This window comes from Sylvia atricapilla, chromosome 9 (genome assembly GCF_009819655.1).
Source record: "Sylvia atricapilla isolate bSylAtr1 chromosome 9, bSylAtr1.pri, whole genome shotgun sequence".
Classification (NCBI taxonomy): domain Eukaryota; kingdom Metazoa; phylum Chordata; class Aves; order Passeriformes; family Sylviidae; genus Sylvia; species Sylvia atricapilla.
Window position 1 is genome coordinate 22,390,492 of NC_089148.1, and position 18,554 is coordinate 22,409,045.

At 35.5% G+C, this 18,554-nt stretch overlaps 1 protein-coding gene across 5 annotated transcripts in view; it reads left to right on the top strand.

Annotated features, from left to right (window-relative positions):
• The window catches only part of PTBP2 (polypyrimidine tract binding protein 2), a 48,230-nt gene extending 30,011 nt beyond the window's left edge, over positions 1 to 18,219 (top strand). For 2 of the 5 annotated variants that reach the window (XM_066325248.1, XM_066325251.1), the window contains 7 exons: positions 6,206 to 6,401; positions 12,425 to 12,579; positions 13,998 to 14,031; positions 14,475 to 14,567; positions 14,948 to 15,164; positions 15,267 to 15,344; positions 15,479 to 18,219. In XM_066325248.1, the coding sequence (XP_066181345.1) occupies positions 6,206 to 6,401; positions 12,425 to 12,579; positions 13,998 to 14,031; positions 14,475 to 14,567; positions 14,948 to 15,164; positions 15,267 to 15,344; positions 15,479 to 15,611 (906 nt within the window). In that variant the 3' untranslated portion in view covers positions 15,612 to 18,219. The remainder of the gene's footprint in view (positions 1 to 6,205; positions 6,402 to 12,424; positions 12,580 to 13,997; positions 14,032 to 14,474; positions 14,568 to 14,947; positions 15,165 to 15,266; positions 15,345 to 15,478) is intronic. The other 3 variants (XM_066325249.1, XM_066325250.1, XM_066325252.1) reach the window with 3 other exon arrangements.
• The last annotated feature ends 335 nt before the right edge of the window (positions 18,220 to 18,554 follow it).

Below are 18,554 nucleotides of genomic sequence, written 5' to 3' on the forward strand. Positions count from 1 at the left end.
ATATGATTGATTTGTGGATTAGTTACAAATTTGTGAAAGTATTTAGCTATAGTATCCTAAAAAAAAAAAAAATAAAATCTAAACTTGTAACCATAAATGCCCAGAAGAGAGCGTGCAATTTACTCATTTGACAAGACTATGAAGAAGCTTTCCAGCAGTGATGGGTGAGCAGGATCTTGCTTTTGTTTTATAGGAAACTCTTCTGTCTTAAGTAGGAGAGGCAAGAACAGGTACCTAGTTTTATTCATTATAGCAGGAGAAAGCCTATGGATAAATTATGGCAAAGATCAACAGCATGTCATCTAGACCAGATGGTTTAAATTAATTGAATGGGATATGTTAACATTTGTGGCAGTAGAAAAGTTGAACCAAAGGAGATGGTGATTATTATTATTATTATTATTATTATAATTTTCAAGAGGTAAATGGAATTAATTTATATTTTCAAACCTTCAATGCAGTCTGATTTGGAGGAAGGCTGATTAAAATTGATGTGCTGGTTAAGTGTTGCTTGGCAGCATAGGACGTGCTTATTGCCTGTTGATGACAGACTAGCTGAGAACTTCACGAAAGTGAAAAGCTCACACCTCAGGCTAAGTTGGCAAATTTTCCTCTTAATAGAGGAAAGACAAAAATGGGCTTTTAATTTTCTGTTTTAAAGAATAAGGACTATAGTGAAATAAAGACTTCGTTAAGTGGGTGATCATTTTTGTCCCTGTCAGCAAATGAAATACTGGGCTTTGAATAAAGAGCTGTGAAGTGGTCAAGACAGGGAATCACAAAAAGTTTAATGTTTTCAAAAAGCAATATGGAAGTTTCCATGCTATTGAGGAAAACAAGAGAAGAGAAGAGACGATTTGCAGTTTGATTTAAGTGGTCCTGTGAAATAATCTACTCCTGAAAAGCAGTCTGGAAATGCTTGTAGATGTAGAACACAACTTAAATTAGGGCTATCCTTTTCAGAGTTGAAACAATATTAAATAATAGATTATGCCTCAGAGTAGAGAGAGATGCAAATATAGAACTGTAATACATAAGAATTTGTATGGATGGGGACGTTGCAGGTTTAAAATAGTGGTACAGAAATGAGATTTTAACCTGCAAGTTCTACAGAAATCAATTGTTGACATTTAGATTTATATTTGACATATTTGATAAATAGTTGGGTACTAAGTGTGTTTGTTGCAGAAGGTTTTAATTCAGGCTTGACTTGTGTTTGGAAAGCCATTTTTCGGCAGATGTTACTGCTGCTTTTAAAGTGCTTTTCTGATGCAAAGTCTGTCACAAAAGTGACATCTTTTGACCTTATTTTTTGAGTCATGTATATTATCAGGAAAATTAATGAAAAAAATACATTTGCAAAGTGGACTGTGATATGAAAATTATCAGTGTAATTCTAGGAATATATTATAAAGAAGTTAAAAATGAAAGGATGAGGTGTGTAAAATGTGAAAGGAATCCAAGAGTCTCTTGCTGTTGTTGACTTTAGACACACTGATACTAGCTTGTTGGGACCCCACTGGTCTTAAAAACCCAGCAAGCATTTATTTCTCCTGTTTTGCATGTTTTGGTTAGGGTACATGTTCACTTGCAGTAGCTTGTATGTGAATGACTAAACTTTATTGAATAAGTGACTCCTGTATGCACAGTCATTGTCAGTGATTTTGGGGCCTTATTGTCAAATTTAAATGGTCTTAGGTTTATAATTTCATATTTGAATTAGTCCATGTGTAAATGTACAAAATGTTAAGTACCAACTGCATTTATTAAAAGATGCTAAATTGCACGGAGGGTTTGATTTCCCCACTACCCTCACAGAGTAGAGTAAAATATAGCTCTTATGGTTAAGCTACTGTGATAAAACATGAAGTGCCACCAGAACAAAAATAGCTAAAGGAAAGAAGCAGTCAGGTGATATGAAAAAACCTCTTCAGTTTAAATACATCTGGAAGTAGAAGGAAGATGATGTGGTGGCTACAATTAAGTTGCATGGAGTTCAAGATCAAACACATGGTAGAAGAGTAAAGTTTTCGAATTGTTTTCCATCCAAGTTACTGTAGAAAATAATGGGGAAATTTAATTTTCCGACAGCCCGCTTCACAGGAAATCAGAAAGTGGCCTTAATAGAAATTGAAGACTTATTAAGGAAGTTAGAGCAATTTGAAAGACTCGAGCAATATAAGTACCAAGGAGAGATGCTATGCATGTGGAGGTTCTGAGAAAACAGTGACCCTGACAAGAATGTGCAATATGAAGCCTCTAGTCCTGTAGGATCGCTTTTGCTATTTGAATGAGCAGCTAGTGAAAAAAAGCTCATTCCTGTTCGACTTGTTTTGTAAGAAACTCATCTCCTGTAAAAGTATATAGTGGGTCTACTGATACTTATTTCATCACCACCCTCAGGTTGGATCATTGTAGGTTCCTTGGGTGAAGACTGGGAATTTCAGATTCTGTATAATGCCGCAGTCTAGGCAGGGGTGGAGAATGTAACTGAGAATGGGCAAGATTAGAGCACACTGAACTGCCATGCTTCTGCTTATGAAGAAGGTTTTGTCTGTATGCCTATGGAGATACTCTAAGCATTAAAAATAGCCCATTTTCATTGTAAATGATGAGTACTCTCAGTGTAAGCAGCACACTTAAATATATAACACCAGTATTTTGGTGTACCATGGACATGCCATTGTTTCTGTCTGTGAAGCTGGCTAATTCAGAGTGTTGTCTTTGCAAATTTACTGAAAGTATTCTTGCCAAACCATGGATATTAAGGCATTAATGACTCATCTATAGACAATTAACTGAAGCTCGTGTGTAGTGCATGCCTGTCATCTTGACCCAGCATAGGTTAAAAATATCACTAGAGATTCTGTTGATAGTTGGCCAGTTGAACTTTCCTTGGCCCACAGGTGATTCAAAGATTCCAGTGAGGTTAGACTTGTTAGACAAGTTCAGGGTAGCTCTGTGCTAGTAGCAGTCTGCAAAAAATCCCTACTAATCTGCATTGCCCTAAAATATGTAGTAGGAACTTCAGGTAGTCACTGCAGAATGGAAGAAAGGACATCTCCAGATAGGAGACTGAGCAGCAGAGCTATTATCCTCTATTATTATGTTAGGCTTTTTTGGACGTCTTTAGTTCTAAGGAGCACAGTTTGTGCTCAGAAATGATAAGTAGTATTCAGGTAAACAGGAGACTGCTGGATTGCCTTGTATCAGAAAGTCCAGGAAGTGTAGCAACAGGTGCTTTGTATATAAAATATGTTAATTTTTGAGAATGGAATGTATTTACATACACTTTTTAGCCACAGAAACTTCTTGTATCTAAGGCACTTGTCTCAAAACAAGTTACTTTCATTCAGATGCATATCTGTAGGACACATCTTGGTATATATGTCTTCCAAGGGATACTTAACGTATGACCTTCAGTTACTTTGAGATACTTATTTGAGCTAGAGTATGTTTTGTAAGTGTTGCTTCTTTGGGTTTGGCGTATTTTTAAGCCTTTAGCTATTACACCCTTCTAAAAATCTTGGGTTTAGTTTTTTGGGTTATCTGACACAGGCAAGATGAAGAATGGTACTCATATTTGTAGGAGGTCTGATAATTCCTGATCTCCTTGGTTTGACCCATGTGTGGTGTGGTTTGGTATGATATCATGTGTGATATAAATACTCGAAAGAGAAGTTTCTTAGCAGTAACTGGAGTTCTTGGAGATGATTTTTGTGTGTACATTCACTAGCTGTGAATGGCTGGTGTAATTTTTTTCAAGATGTCTGAGAGGAGCAGTGTTTGGGGGCTGGTTGCACATTCTTTTGCTATACAAGTAAAAGCTCAGGACACACGTTCGCATTTGTGACCTTAGATGTGAACAAATTATCTTGAAAAAAATGCTGGTTGGTGAGAATCTTCCTTGCATTGTTAGAAGTGTATGATCCTGCTGGTAGATGGTTGGGGTGAGGGGTTTTTGGTTCTGGTGCTTGAATTCTTTCCTAGAGTTTGACTACAGTGCTTATTAAAAGTGCATCTCATTTCTTTCTGGTTCAGGATGTTCTTTCAGTCCGTCTGTGTCCCAACTACAAGGGATTTCTCTTGTGCAGTACCTTTTGTATGTACTTTTGGTCACTTTGATTTTGGCAGAAAGAGCAGCTTTTGGTTTCACTAGAAGTTTTAGTAACTTTTATATAGCTCCCTTTAAACATTGACTACTCTAGAAACTACAAACACAGACATATCTTGTTTTGCTACTTTTTTTTTTTTTTCCATCAATTTAGCAGCTTTCTGGAAGCCACAAGTCAGTATTTCTACAGTCTCCACACAGAGTATGAATCTTGATGAGTCCTGTGATTTGAACAAAGCTAAAAAATAAAGACTTTCATTTTTGTTCACACCTGTTTTCTTCATTATGGGAATGAGGTTCTCTTGCTGGGCAGTGGTATTGTATTTGACAGTAAGTAAACTCCAGCTGGATAATTTGGACCTTCCCCTAATCCATATCTTAGTGGATTTTAAAAGGTAGAATCTTCTGAAAGTGATGGCAGATTCTCAGTATAAACTTTTTTAGGTGTGAGTGTTCAAATTATAATCTTTTGACAGATACCAACACGAGTCTTGGATTCTGCTTTGTCACCATGTATAAAAGAGCTAGCAAATGCTGTATGCTGTAATGGTGGTGTCCACCACCACCCCAACAATACAGAATTAATTAGTTCAGCTTGTGTTCTGTGAATAAGAACAGTAAATTTTGCTGTTGCAATGTTGTATAAAGCTGAGTTTTTAAGCTGAATTTCAGGCATAAGAGTTTCTTTAATTGCTATTTGGTGATAAAATGCTTAGATTTTCTGGTTTCTATAAGTTTTTTGTTCTATATGTTTTTAGAACTTCCAAGCTATGGCAAAATTAATTATATTTACTTACATATTCTTTTACATTGACTGCTGATGGTGGTAGTTCTTTTAAGTGGTTTCATGAGCTCTGGAGATGTCAGTTGTGATATGTCTTGTGGGGACAGCCTTGCTGGCCCAAGCTGTGCAGATCCAGGCCCGGGTCTGCAAGATGTTCAGTTTCCAGGTGCATCACTGTATGAAAACAGCAGGCACACAAGGTTTGTGCAGTGCTTACCTCAGAATAGTAAGCCCCTAACAGAACCTGAATGTGTTGGCAAGTACACTGCAGATGTAACACAGCTAACTGCAAGAGCTAGATCAGGTCCAAAAGTGGTACATTTCAGTCCAGACATTGAAAGAAAAGGTCTGTTGTGTGTATTTGAAAATTTGCTTTATTTGATTTCTTCAGCACATATATATATATGGTAGCTTTATAATTAACATAATGACTTGATTGAATGCAAATTTTTAAGATGAGCTGTCTCTTCACTTCCTTAGCATTCCCTAAGAATTAAACTGACTTAGTTACAAAAATTTCCCTCTTTTTAAGGCTCCCATATTTAACGGGTAGTGCTTTGAGTGAAAGGGAGATGTGCCCAAAGTGGACTCAAATCCAGGTATCAGCTTGCCTGGTGGATAATGGAGATGGAGGAAACATAAATATTTATATATGTATATATATATGTGTGTGTTTTTATTTATATATATAATGTTGGATTTTTAAAAAAAGTGTTTTCATAGAGTACTATGTGTTATGTTAATAGGCATTCTTTCAGAAGTACCAGTTAATTGTGAAAATGGGATTTCTAAAGAGTATTGGTAACATCAGGTTAGCAGTAAAGTTGGTTTTGTCTCAGTTTTGGCACTGATTACCTTTAAGGGGAGAAGGAAAACATCCAGGAATAATGTATATACTATGCCTTTACAGATGGCTGTCTAACATGGTAGTTCCATATCGATATTTTTTTCTCTGTCAATTTTTCATGTAAGATTCGTGATTTTTTTTTTTCTTTGAGAAACCTATTCAGCATTATGTTTGAATTTAGGCTGTGCTATGGAATGCAGGTTAATTAGCTATATTCAACAGACAAAATTTAAATTTGACAGTGTTAAAATGTCTCTTGGCACTTTGGTGCATAAAAACAGTTTTTAGTTAAGAAGGAAACCTTGAGCTTCCTGGAATCATGTTGAGAGGTTAATGCATTTTAATTGGTTTTAAGGTAGACTGTAAGACAGATAAATGTCTGTACACTGACCTTGTTTAAAATAAAACAACCAAACACCCCAACCTTGTGCAACCAAATAAATTGTCATCTTTTTTTCAGGCCTTAGATGGTCAAAATATTTACAATGCTTGCTGTACCCTACGAATTGATTTTTCCAAATTGGTGAATTTGAATGTGAAGTACAACAACGATAAAAGCAGAGACTACACTCGTCCTGACCTTCCATCTGGCGATGGACAGCCGACGCTGGACCCAGCTATTGCTGCAGCATTTGCAAAGGAGACCTCTCTTCTAGGTATGATGTTGACATTCTTCTGTGTTGCAAAGTCACTTCATGAAAATACTCATTAACCCTTCTAATAACTTTCAAGTGTCCAAAGGCCCATTCAGGGTTCAGTCTATGTTGTGATCTTAATTGTAGTATGTAATTATATTGTCTTTAGAAAGACTGCAAAAAAATGAATGAGAACTTGCATGACAAAATGACAAATGTACAAAGTATCAGAAAAAGCCAGGTTAGTTCAGCTTGTGTCCTGAAGCCAGTCCTTCCCTCTTTCTTATGTTCCTATCTGTGGCCGCCTTGCCCACCTTCCCACCTTGTTTGTAAGAGGGACTTCACGTGATACGCGTGATTTTTTCATGCTAATGGTTATTTGTAATATCACATTATGAAACTTAACATTTTGCTGGTTTCCTTCAAAGAGGAAAGATTATGCTCTTTGCTTAAAATACCCAAAATACCCCTATTGTGCTACTTGTAGTTTCTGTGAATAAAAGAAAAATCTGTAGTTGCAGTTCTAGTGCTATGTTTTATGAGTTCTATATATCCTGTCAGCCTTTGAGTTTATCAGAAGTTGGTGACATGCTCTGAGAAAGGTACAGATATATCTGTCTTCTGACTATTACCAAAATAATCAATGCATACTCCTACTCCTGTCAAAAATTGGTTTCTGGTAAGAAGATCTTTCACTCTTTAAAATGTAATAGCACTCCGATATAGAATCATTACTTTTATAAAAGCTGATTTATTATGTTGTGATCATTTTTCTTCCCACTTAGTCTTTTTGTTATGTTTTTCCTTTCATAATTTCCCATTTTTGTTCTGAAGAAGACATAAGAACAACCTAGATTTCATGGGTTTTTGTATAGTCTGGGCGAAGCTGAAGTAAGTTTGAGTTAATGTAGGAAAGAGGGGCCTCTGCTCTCTGTCAGAAGAGATAGGAGGCACTCAGTGAATGATGTGAGCCCAGGGAGGGATAAATATTGTAGCTAGGGCTACTGAATGTTGCACTGTATTTGCCGATTCTCTGAAATCAGGTTACTTGAAGGATACATTTCAAATCTAGTTGTAAAGTACACAGAAAGCCAATTCCCGCAAATCCCGGAGCGTTTGACTTTACATTTCAGTATCACCTGCAGCTACAGCAAAAGTTTTGGGAAGTAAAAAATACTGTAAGAATCTAAAGTTTCATGAAAAAACTTGCTAAAGTTTATTTTTTTTTCTCCTTTAACTTCCCGTAATTTAAAAATTAAAATCTCTTTTCATGCTTCGATTGGGAAGGGGGATGAGTGTTCATGCAGAAGTTTGACACAAAGAGATGACTGCTGTAGGAACACCCTTGAGGCAATTAGTAATTCTTTTGTCAGCCTGTAATGACTAGAATGCAGACATAGGGCTGCGGTATGAGTAGTAAGTAGACAAAAGTGAAGTAAAGCTGCTTATTAATGAGACCCACAATATTAGGGATTTAGGAGAAGACAGAGTAAAGATTCATGAGCTATTAAACAGTGCCAAATGCAGTTACTTATGTAACTCTAGTTAAGACATTTTCCTGAATCCCGAGAAGTTGATTTGTAGTCTCAGGCTTACTAACATATTTCCTTGTATATAATACTTACAGTATGCATCAAATTAACAGGTTTAATTTGCTTGGCATGGTGAAATCACACTCAAGACGCTTAGATCATTACATTACTATGGATCTATTTAATTTGGGTTACTGTACTTTCTGCAGCTATCCAAGTGACTTTAGTGTACTTTATGATCTACTACTGGAGGTAGTAGATCTTACTACTTGCAGGTCTACTCCTTTAGACCTGAAAGTCACTTACATACTTTCGATTTTTGTCTGCAAAACTACAGAGTTTTCCAAGATTTTGATACTAATCACTCATTCTTTTGTGTATGCTAAAAACAATTTCGAAAATATTGTGAAGATGACCGTCACAATAACTAATTAAATACTTTAATTTGTACTCCTTGGATGGATCTCCATACATGCACTGTTTTTCCAAGCAGTAGAAAAATAAAAAGTAAAAAAATAAAAACCTGAGTGACTTTGATTGCAGCTGTGAAACGTTTTCAGAGCATTGGTGAAGCCAGTCCTGTTTATTTTGATGAACAGTGGATATTTTATATCATGACTTTTTTGTGTGTAAAAACATTCATTGTTACAAAAGAGACTTAAGGGGGCTGGGTACATTTTCTAACTGCTCATGGCCAGTTGGGTGAACTTGGTATATTGTTAACTCTTCATCCTCTGTCAAATGGGCGGTGGTTAGTATAGGGCTTTTTGTTGATATAGTTTTTTGGGTTTTTTGGTGTGTGGTGTTTTTTTTGTTGTTGTTGTTTTTTGTTGGGTTTTTTGGGGTTTTTTTTTTGTTTTGGTTTGGTTTTTTGGTTTTTTTTTTTTTGTTTTTTCTTTGTTTTGTTTTGTTTTGGTTTTGTTTGTTTGTGTTTTTTGTTGTGTTTTGTTTTTTTTTTACTTTTTGCTGTTTTTATAGAATTTGAGTTCTAGAGCTGAAAACTTTTGCAAAAAGACTCTGTAGAGTAGTTGGTGCCTAAGTCGTTAGGATAATTGTCAAAATGGGAATGGTGCTTGTTTGAATATGGAAGAACAGAATTCTCATTCTGGACTACTTACTGTGGAAAAAGGCACAAAATATAAATTATGTAAATAAGAGGACAAGGGATAGAAAAATACCAAAAACCAGAATGGATGCTTGTGCCTACAATTAATAGCTGCATTTATTCAGATACTCAAAAGAAGGGTGGGAAGACTTAAAAGTTCAGAGAGTCATGGAGGTTGAAAAGCTCTCATGTGTTAAGTATGGCATGAATGATAACAGCATTCATAAATTATGAATGATAACAGCAACCTCCCTCCTAATTTTTTCCGTCTTGATGTTTATTTTCTTCTGTTTGATATGGAATTTCCTTCTGTAACGTTGATACAGATGTCTTCAGTATATGCTGAGTGTCTGCCATGCTTTATTCACATGTGATTCTCAGAGGGCATATTTCACCAGGAAAGAGTGGAGCTCCATTTTGGGTTTAGTGTGCTGTTCTTCGGGTTCTTCTGCAAGCTCAAAAAGAATACTGTGAGATGGACCTGTGTCATTCTTGTAAAAACTCTTGCTGTAGCTGATCTTGTATATGTATATCATGAGGTTGTTGGCAGATATATACTCACTTCTTCCTTTGCTTATGTTACACTTTTATATGCTGTAAGTTTTATATGCTACAAACTTGGGTGAAACTTTTTGGTGTTGGCTAAAATTGTACTGTAATCCATATGTTAAAAGTGAGATTTAGGTTCAACAGTTTTATGGTTTCAGTTTTAGTGACAGGATGTAAGTCATGTTAGTGTTGGGGCTTAATCTGCTCTAATTCTAAACCAAACATATCTTGGTTTTCTTCTGGGTGAAGTTAAGGCTCTACTTCAGTAAATGTAACTTTATGATGTAACTCTTGCAGCTTTGTGAGCTGTTACAGCAAAGATGTTAAACTGCTGTCTTCCCCAAAGCTGTCAGAAGCAGGACAGGAAGGAGTCAGTACAAGTGATGGTGGTTACTTGACACAGAACCATGAAAGAGTTCATAGCAGGTTCATAAACCCAGTTCTTGATCAGTTTTGCTTACCTGCATTGAGATGATTACCAATGCCTGTGGTTTTCATGGAAGTTCATAATTTATTTTTAGTACAGCTTCAATTTTCCTACTCTGTGAATGGCAGTAGTGATTTGCATTTCAGAAGTCACACAAAAGGATAAGCTGAGAGGGAATAAATAATGTGACATGTATTTTAACTTCATTGAGGAAAAGGCTTCAAAAGAAAGGAGGTATATAATATTTGTATGTTTTGATTAATATCCTAAAAAAACCCCCAAAAACCTGTTTTCTGTAGTTGTGGGAAACTAAAATAAAGCTAGTGACAAAAATTTGTAGTACTAGTTGATCATATTGTCAAAGTAACTAACATTTCTAAATGGTTTCATGCAAGTTCTAAACAATGTGTTACATGGTAACTTATTCATAATAGAAACTCTTCTTATTTATTTAATAAGATTTTTTTTTTCCTTATTAAAAAAATTCTGATTGCTTAATCAGAATGGCAGATCAAAGTACAGTGGAGACTGCAGACTAAGAATTCTGTTCCACAGCTATTTGCTGTGGCTTTATAATTTGTCTGATCTTTTCAAAAAATGAGATCTGTGTGTACTAAGTAATCAGTTAAAACATATCAATCAAACAGATGATCTAGCCTGCATGCATCATCACTCATTCATCTACTACATCCTCACTGGTGATAAAATTAGGTTTTGGAAATCTTTTAGACTGTAAACTGGACAATATTCAATGAGTGTTAATGTTCCTTGAAAGAAGGAGAAAATTACTAGTGGATGAAATGAGCTGGCTTCAGATGAATTATCAGAGGCAAATTTTTTTCTTTTGTTTTTTTACCTTACATGTGAAACAATACGTAGTCTCCCTCCTCTTCTCCCTCCTCCCCCCAAAATAAAGTTACAGATGTCACAGAAAAAAGCTTTGGATAAACAATGGCTGTATTATAGGAAACCACAACAAACGAAGTCTCTTATATAAGAACTACTTAAAACAGCAAACACTGATGTACATTACTCCCAGTTTAGATGTTTGTTTAATACTACAGCTGGAAATACATTGTTGTGCTGGATATACATTTTGTTCATAGGGCTTGCACAGCTTTATCCCTTGCTGTCATTGCTGGCATTCTTTGTTAAATGCCCCTTTTTGTGATTCTTGCGGACAATTTTGAAGGATGATAATTGAAAGTACTTTTATAGGAATGGTGTTTAATCATCGTTTTTTTTTTTTAACTTGTTCAGTGGGACCAAAGAATGTCCTTGGGAGAATCTTACGCTATGTAGAATTTTGCCTTTTAAGGTATGAGGTATTTGGCTGTGCTGTTCCCAGCTATGGAAAGAACCATAAAAACTTCCTTAGTCGTCTTTAGATTCCTTTATTCCTAAAAGTGCTGGACTGGCTTAAAGTTTCTAAGGTTTAGGGAGAGATGTCTAGACATACTAGGAGACTGGATATGCTCTTACTAAGACCTGGTAGCTTGACATTTTCTAAAACTTAGGTGATTGCTATTGACCTAGTATAAAATAAGTTGTATGTCCTTCAGGTGAGGAGCTGTCATGTCTTACTGCCTTGGAAAAGAATTTTGATACATCAGTGCTCTTCTGCTGAACCTTGCGTGATGTGCTAATTTAGTGTTGATCAAATATGATAAAACTGTTCCTATATAAACTAGGTGTAGTGCATATGTATCACAAGAACCTTTCTTGAATCCTGGGAGTAGCACACTCAACTCAGACCCCAGTGACTTGAGCAGACAAAATCAGTGTTTCTCTGCACGGTCAGAGTTTTCTTGAAGAAGAAAACGTAAGAGCACAACTGAAGTTTAAGCTTAGGGTAACATGCTTCTTCAGAGACCTGGATTACTAAAGCCACAGAGTGTGTTGAGTCTTGAATTGAGAAGGTTGCCTCCCCACCTCATGCTAAGGTTACCTTGTGAGAGATGTGTAAACCTCTTCTCACATGGCCAACTGCACTGTTGGGTATTTAGTCAAGCAACAAGTTGAAGTGAAGAATGTGTCTCAAATGATGATAGGAAATGGGAAATAATGTAATGGTGCAAAGAGCACAATTAGTGTTTATTCTTACTGATTTAATCAACATTTACTTTAGACCATCTTGATAAACTAGACACTTGAAGCATTTTGGAGTGCAGTGGAAAGAGTTTTGTTGCCCAGTAATGGTTATTTGAGTAGAAAGTACTTTTTACACCTCATAACTTTGCAGACTTCATCTGAAAAAAATTTTCTGCATTTCTCTTACATTAATTTACCAACCTATTTCACAACCCTTTGACTTTACAGTGGGATTGTCTGCTGTGTAGAGGGGTGTATGCAGCACTAGTACTGATATAGGAACTTGTTTTTTTAAACAACTTGTGTGTGTTTCGTAAAATATGCTTTATTTTAAAATTAGGGCTTCCTGTTGCAGCTGTTCCAGGAGCTCTGAGTCCTTTGGCTATTCCAAATGCTGCTGCTGCAGCTGCAGCTGCTGCTGCTGGCCGTGTGGGAATGCCTGGAGTTTCAGCTGGTAGCAATACAGTCCTCCTGGTTAGCAATTTAAATGAAGAGGTAAGTGAAACATTTTTGTTCTTTTTTTTCCCCCTCTTTAGTCACACTTCATTTGTCAGTATTTTATATTTTCTTTGCATTTGGCTCTTACACATTTGGGTTTTAAGCTCAAACGTATTTTTGCTGTTTTTTTAATAATTCCCAAAGCTTATTTTAAAACCATTGTTCAATACATTCTTTTTCCTAGGTAGCTAACAACTTAAAATATGCTTTGACAGTCAGCTACCTATTTTTTCTAAGAAAAATTTGATAGCTAATACATGTTTGAATACCAACTATTCTTTCTTTTGTAACTGCAATCATGTGAACTAGAATTTCTGTTTTGTTTCTAATTGTTTGCTGTTTCATTTCATGCTCGTTTCTCACATTTTTGAGTCTTAATTTATGTGAACTACTCTAACACATTTTTCTTTGAAGGTTCTCCCAAAGATCTTGACGAGGCACTCTTCCAGTCTCTCTTAGTAATTTTTTTTCTTTGCAGTTACTCATTTGTCTTAAAAAAAAAACAAAACAGTGATGGCAAAGCATTTTCACCTTAACTGTATCTTTCTTGCTAACTCTGAAATCTAAAGGGATTAATTTAGTTTTGCATTTTTACTGTCCTTTACATTTATTTTGATGGCTGTGAAAGCTGGTATGAAATGTGGGAAGTTCGTATCAGTCTAGCTGTTCCATTTTTAACTGGCCTCTGTCACTGTAAATCATTAAACTTTTTTTATCATCTGGTACTGTTTTGTCATCCACAGTCTTGCATGTTAAAATGTCTTAGATCAGAGTGCCATTTTGAAAGATATTTTGCCTGCATTTCATGACCAGCCATGCTTACGCAGTTAAAGTTTAAATTTTAAACTTTCTATTGCATGCTTTTTTTAATTTATTTTCATGTTGAGATGAAATGCTGTAGTTTACTCTTGATATGAATGTACTTTACCCATATTTGTCTTGGGTGACTACATTTTACTCAGTTTTTCTTGTACAGTACATAAACCAACCATTTTCTGACCAAATTCCTGCATTTCCTATGTACTGACCTATATTTTATTTTTTTTTGTTCCCCACTTCCTTATTTTTTTTTTCTTCTGCATTGCTGTATTCCCTCCCCCATTTCATCCTTTTCCCTGTGTGTTCAACTTCCCTTTCCTTGTCTTTACCCAAATTCCCACCCCTTCCCTGTCACACCCTTCTCCTCGTCTTTGTCTACGTTCCCTGTCTTCATTCCCTATGTTCATGCTTCTGTGCTTGAACAAAATGTTCCTCGGACCAACTTGCCCCAATTAACCGCCTTGAAACCATGATCCATGACCACCTCACCATTCTGCGGGAACCACCCTTCGTTATGGATGATCTGTTCATCTCCGCTCTTCCTCGACTCTTCTCTCTTCTTGTCTTACGCTGCTTGCTCTTCTCTCCTTCTAAAGATGGTTACGCCCCAAAGTCTGTTTACCCTCTTCGGTATGTTATTGTTAGCACTATACTTTTATTATTGATTTGATTTTGTTTTTATGGTTTTGTTTGGTTGGTTTTTTTTGTTTCACCTTAATTCTTATTTGTAGCTAGCACTTTGGCTTAAAGTTGAATAGTAAATCTTTTGCTATTTTTCTTTTGCTGTTTAAATCTCTCCATAGACACAGATTTTCTTTTAATGCATGCTAATATATTTTGCATGGTCTTTAATTTTATATCATTCACATAGCTTTGAGGGTTTATCAGAAGTTATTCTTTTCAAAATTCACTATTCAAAATCTTTATCTCCTTTATTCATTTGTGAGTGTGTTGAGTTGGAGTGAGTGATCTTGTTGCTGTCTGAATGTTCCATTGATATGTCAAAATATATTACTTAGGTGGCTGGCTTTAAAATGAACTTCTTCTTTTGGGTTACTTTTGACTTTGAAAAGGTGTTTATGGTGATGTGCAGCGTGTGAAGATTTTATACAATAAGAAAGATAGTGCCCTTATACAGATGGCTGATGGAAACCAGTCACAGCTGGGTAAGATTAGTTTTCTGTTTATATTTCTATTAGTCTAAGTACTTAGGCTGTGTAAGATCAGGTGAACTAAATGCGTTTATATTTGTCAGTCTGTCTCTTCTCCTGGTTATCCACCAGATCCAAAATCTTTTTGCATGCACTTGTGTTCCAGAAGGTCTGCACCTGAATGAATACCCTAAATGAATTCAACAACTCAGTCAAATGTGATGATCCTCAAATAAAATTTAATATTGACAAAGAGTCTGCAGACCTAGTTCTTGATTCCAGTCCATTAGCACACTAACCCTTTGATTTGCCTGAGTGTTTTTCTTCTTAGCTTGTGTGATGTACCACAAGCTGTTGAAAGGTAGCACTCAGTTGAGTAAATTTGTCTTTTTCAGCCATGAGCCATCTTAATGGACAAAAAATGTATGGAAAGATTATTCGGGTCACCCTTTCTAAACATCAGACAGTACAGCTACCTCGAGAGGGACTTGATGACCAAGGGCTGACTAAAGATTTTGGTAATTCACCTTTGCATCGCTTCAAGAAACCTGGTTCAAAAAACTTTCAAAATATATTCCCTCCTTCTGCAACACTTCATCTGTCCAATATTCCGTAAGTGTTCACTGTCAGTAGGCTGATAATACTTATGTGAATCACAGCATGCTGAACTGACTAATGATTTCCTGCTTATTCTTATTTTCTTCCTGTCTGTAGACCATCGGTAGCAGAAGAGGATCTACGCACATTGTTTGCTAACACTGGAGGCACTGTGAAAGCATTTAAATTTTTTCAGTAAGTAGCTTTTCTGCGCATAGCTCTAAAAAAAAGTTTTGCAGCACATCTTAAGAAAAAGTGCATATCAGATAGCAAACATTAGGAGAAACCCCTGTAGTGTTCAAGTTCCTAATTCCATTATTTTGTTTCAGAAGAGATCACAAGATGGCCCTTCTTCAGATGTCAACAGTAGAAGAAGCTATTCAGGCTTTGATTGATCTCCACAATTACAATCTGGGAGAAAGTCACCATCTGAGAGTTTCTTTCTCTAAGTCAACTATTTAAAAAGGCAGATAGAAAACAAAGGTGTATTGCATTGTTTGGTGTTGTCACCTTTTGACTGTTCAGGAAAGTGGGGACCAGAGTTTGTCTTCTTTTTTTTTTATTTTTTTTCATGCTGTTATCATTCCTCAATTGTTTTAAAAAACTAAAAAAAAAAACTAAAAAAAAAAAAAAGAAAGAAAAAGGCAGTGATATTAACTGCTATTCAACTGTTCAACTGTTGTTTAGATAAACCATTGTTTTGTTTAAAAGATTTCAAGTTAATACCACATTTTTTCAACTTAGTTGACGTACGTGCCTTAAAAAGGAAAATTAGTACTGCTGGAATTGCATAACTAGTAAAAAGCAAATTTGGTTGTCTGGGGCACATTGTTACATGATAATTTAAATATGTTTAGGCAGGGGTGTGTAAAAAGGTTAAGTTTTTGTTTTCTCCTGCTTGATAGATTTCTTTATCTGCTGGCTTGTCACTTATTTTTCTTTTTAATTGGATAAGATGCATTACGCTGAAAGAGTAAAATTATTTTATTTGATTTTTGCTACTTTTTGCTTTGTGTTCTTTTTTAAAGAGGCCTTTTGTATTTCATTGTTCTGGTCTAGATTCAGTTATGAATGTAGGCATTAGTTAAAATTAACAAGGTACAGATTATTAATTTCTTCAAGGACAAAAAGTGACTTATGTGACTTTGAGCCCTACGTGAAAAGCATTGTGGAATCTTAACCTTTTTGTACACACTCTTGTGGGATGTATCATATAAATGTCAGCACTAAGTAATGTCTTGTTTGTGGCTGAATATTTTTCGTAGATGTTTTTGAAGTTGACATGACTTACGTGCATTTCAGTATATATTGCCATCTTTAGTTTGTAATTAAGATATGGAATATGGTTGTGGATTTCTGAGCATGTACAGACTGGTCAAGCTAGTTCAGGAAATGGTGCATGTATTTTTCAATGATGAAGAAAGTTTGCTGCAAATGCTTGCAGGAAATTTTGTGGCAGTTTTCTAAAACTGACAACCAGGTGGGACCAAAGTTTATGTGCCTTTAGTCTTAATTTACCTTGCATTGTAATATTCAGTTTTAATAAATCTCTTCAAAATATTTTGTATTTAGAAATTGATCTGACTTTACTATAAACGTGGCTCAGAATCTGCAGATCCAGTTAATTTGAAAGCAGTTCACTGACAGTCTGAACTGTTACCTTGATTCTGTTTAAATGACCAATACTTTTTGAAATTGATGTACTTAGTTTCAAGATTCATAGATTCTGTTACCTATGTAGAAAAAAAAAGGTCATGTATATTTTCTATTAGTTGAGTTTTTACATCTTTAGAATTGTAAAATTCAGTATAGTTTGGAAGTGGCACAATTAAAAATTAATTTTCTAACAAAGTTGGGAGGTTTGATGGTTGTTTAATTTCATTTTGTGTGTACTCTGCTTACCTCTGTAGCATGCTCAATAAACACTTCTGTAGCTCTGTATTCACCTTTTCTGTCTTTCTCTGCTGCTTTCTATCTCTCCTCTCCTTTGTTTTTCACTTTTACTGTGCTTCTAAATTCATGTTTATTCTCTGCCAGGGTGGGAAAAGCATAATATTAAAAACTACTCTTTATGGCTTTTTACCATAAATCTGATGCTGTGAAAAATACCAACTCTGTTTTCAGATAGTTACCCCTTTGCAGGCATATGTGCAAATTAAACATTTCCCACCCTGTTATAACTTACTGCTTTAAAGACATAACTTTTATTGTAGTTTGTTAGCTCTCTCTTTCTGTCTTTTTAGTTTTTAAGCAGATTTATGCACTAATAGATCTCTCAGGTTTGCCATGCTCTCTTGCTGCAAGTTTCATCTTTCATTTTTTTTGTGTCTGCTAAAGATTTTCTACTAATCATACAGTACACTCATGGGTGAAAGTAACAAAGGATTTCACATGAGATCTGTGGACCATATGTGTTTGAGAACAGGATACTTCACCTTTTCAGAGTCATGGGTTCAAATGATTAGAACTGTTTGGACACTTCAGTAGCTTTTCTTTATATTACTTTGAACTGATTATTGTGGGGTTTTTTCTCTTTTGATGAGAAATAGGATTTTACACATTGCCATTTAAGAGTAACTGAATGATCCTGGAGCATTTGGTAAGAGCTGTTGGTGTTCAAATCAAAGCATTTTTCAGTCATTTTGCCAGTACAACAACCCCTGTAGATACATCGATGTCAGAATGCTTTGTGAACTGATATCTTCCTTTGGGTGGCTTTCAAATCAGTAAATAGCGATCAGCTTTTGAAGGTCATGGGGTAATGTAGGGGCTTGCATTAGTCTTAATACATTCAATAAAGTGCATTTTATTACAGCCAATATATGATTTAAGTTACACTCTAGATATTGCAGTGATCACCCAATTTGAAGTGCTGGTAGAATCCTATTCATCCATACTCAAAGCTTGTGAATCAGCATCTTTTTACAACATGAGCACCCAGACGCACAGATGTGACTATTTCTAATGATTTCAGCAGTAATTAAGGGTCTGACTGAGCTGATCTGTTATGTTTTTCATCTGTACAATATGATGTCCCATATTTTTCTAAAATAAAAGTGTGTCAGATTTCCTTTTGTGTATCAATGTGCTTGCATGTTTCAACAAGAAATGTGACTAGAAATTTGCCATTCTGTGTGTTCAGCTTGTGCTCAATTATTTCCACTCTAAAAACATGTATCAAATAGCATACATACAGTGATTGCCATATATGTAATTTTGAAATAACTGTAAACATCTGCACTATCTAATTGTGTACAAATATAGGGGTTTATAAAAGGGTAACTTACTTCTTGCCAGGCTTAGTCCCTTAAACAGAAGTTTCTATCCTTTTCTCATTTTGAAATTTTCTGTGGCAAAAACCTCAAGGGAAAGAGTATATATTGGGTTTGACTTGTTATATATTCA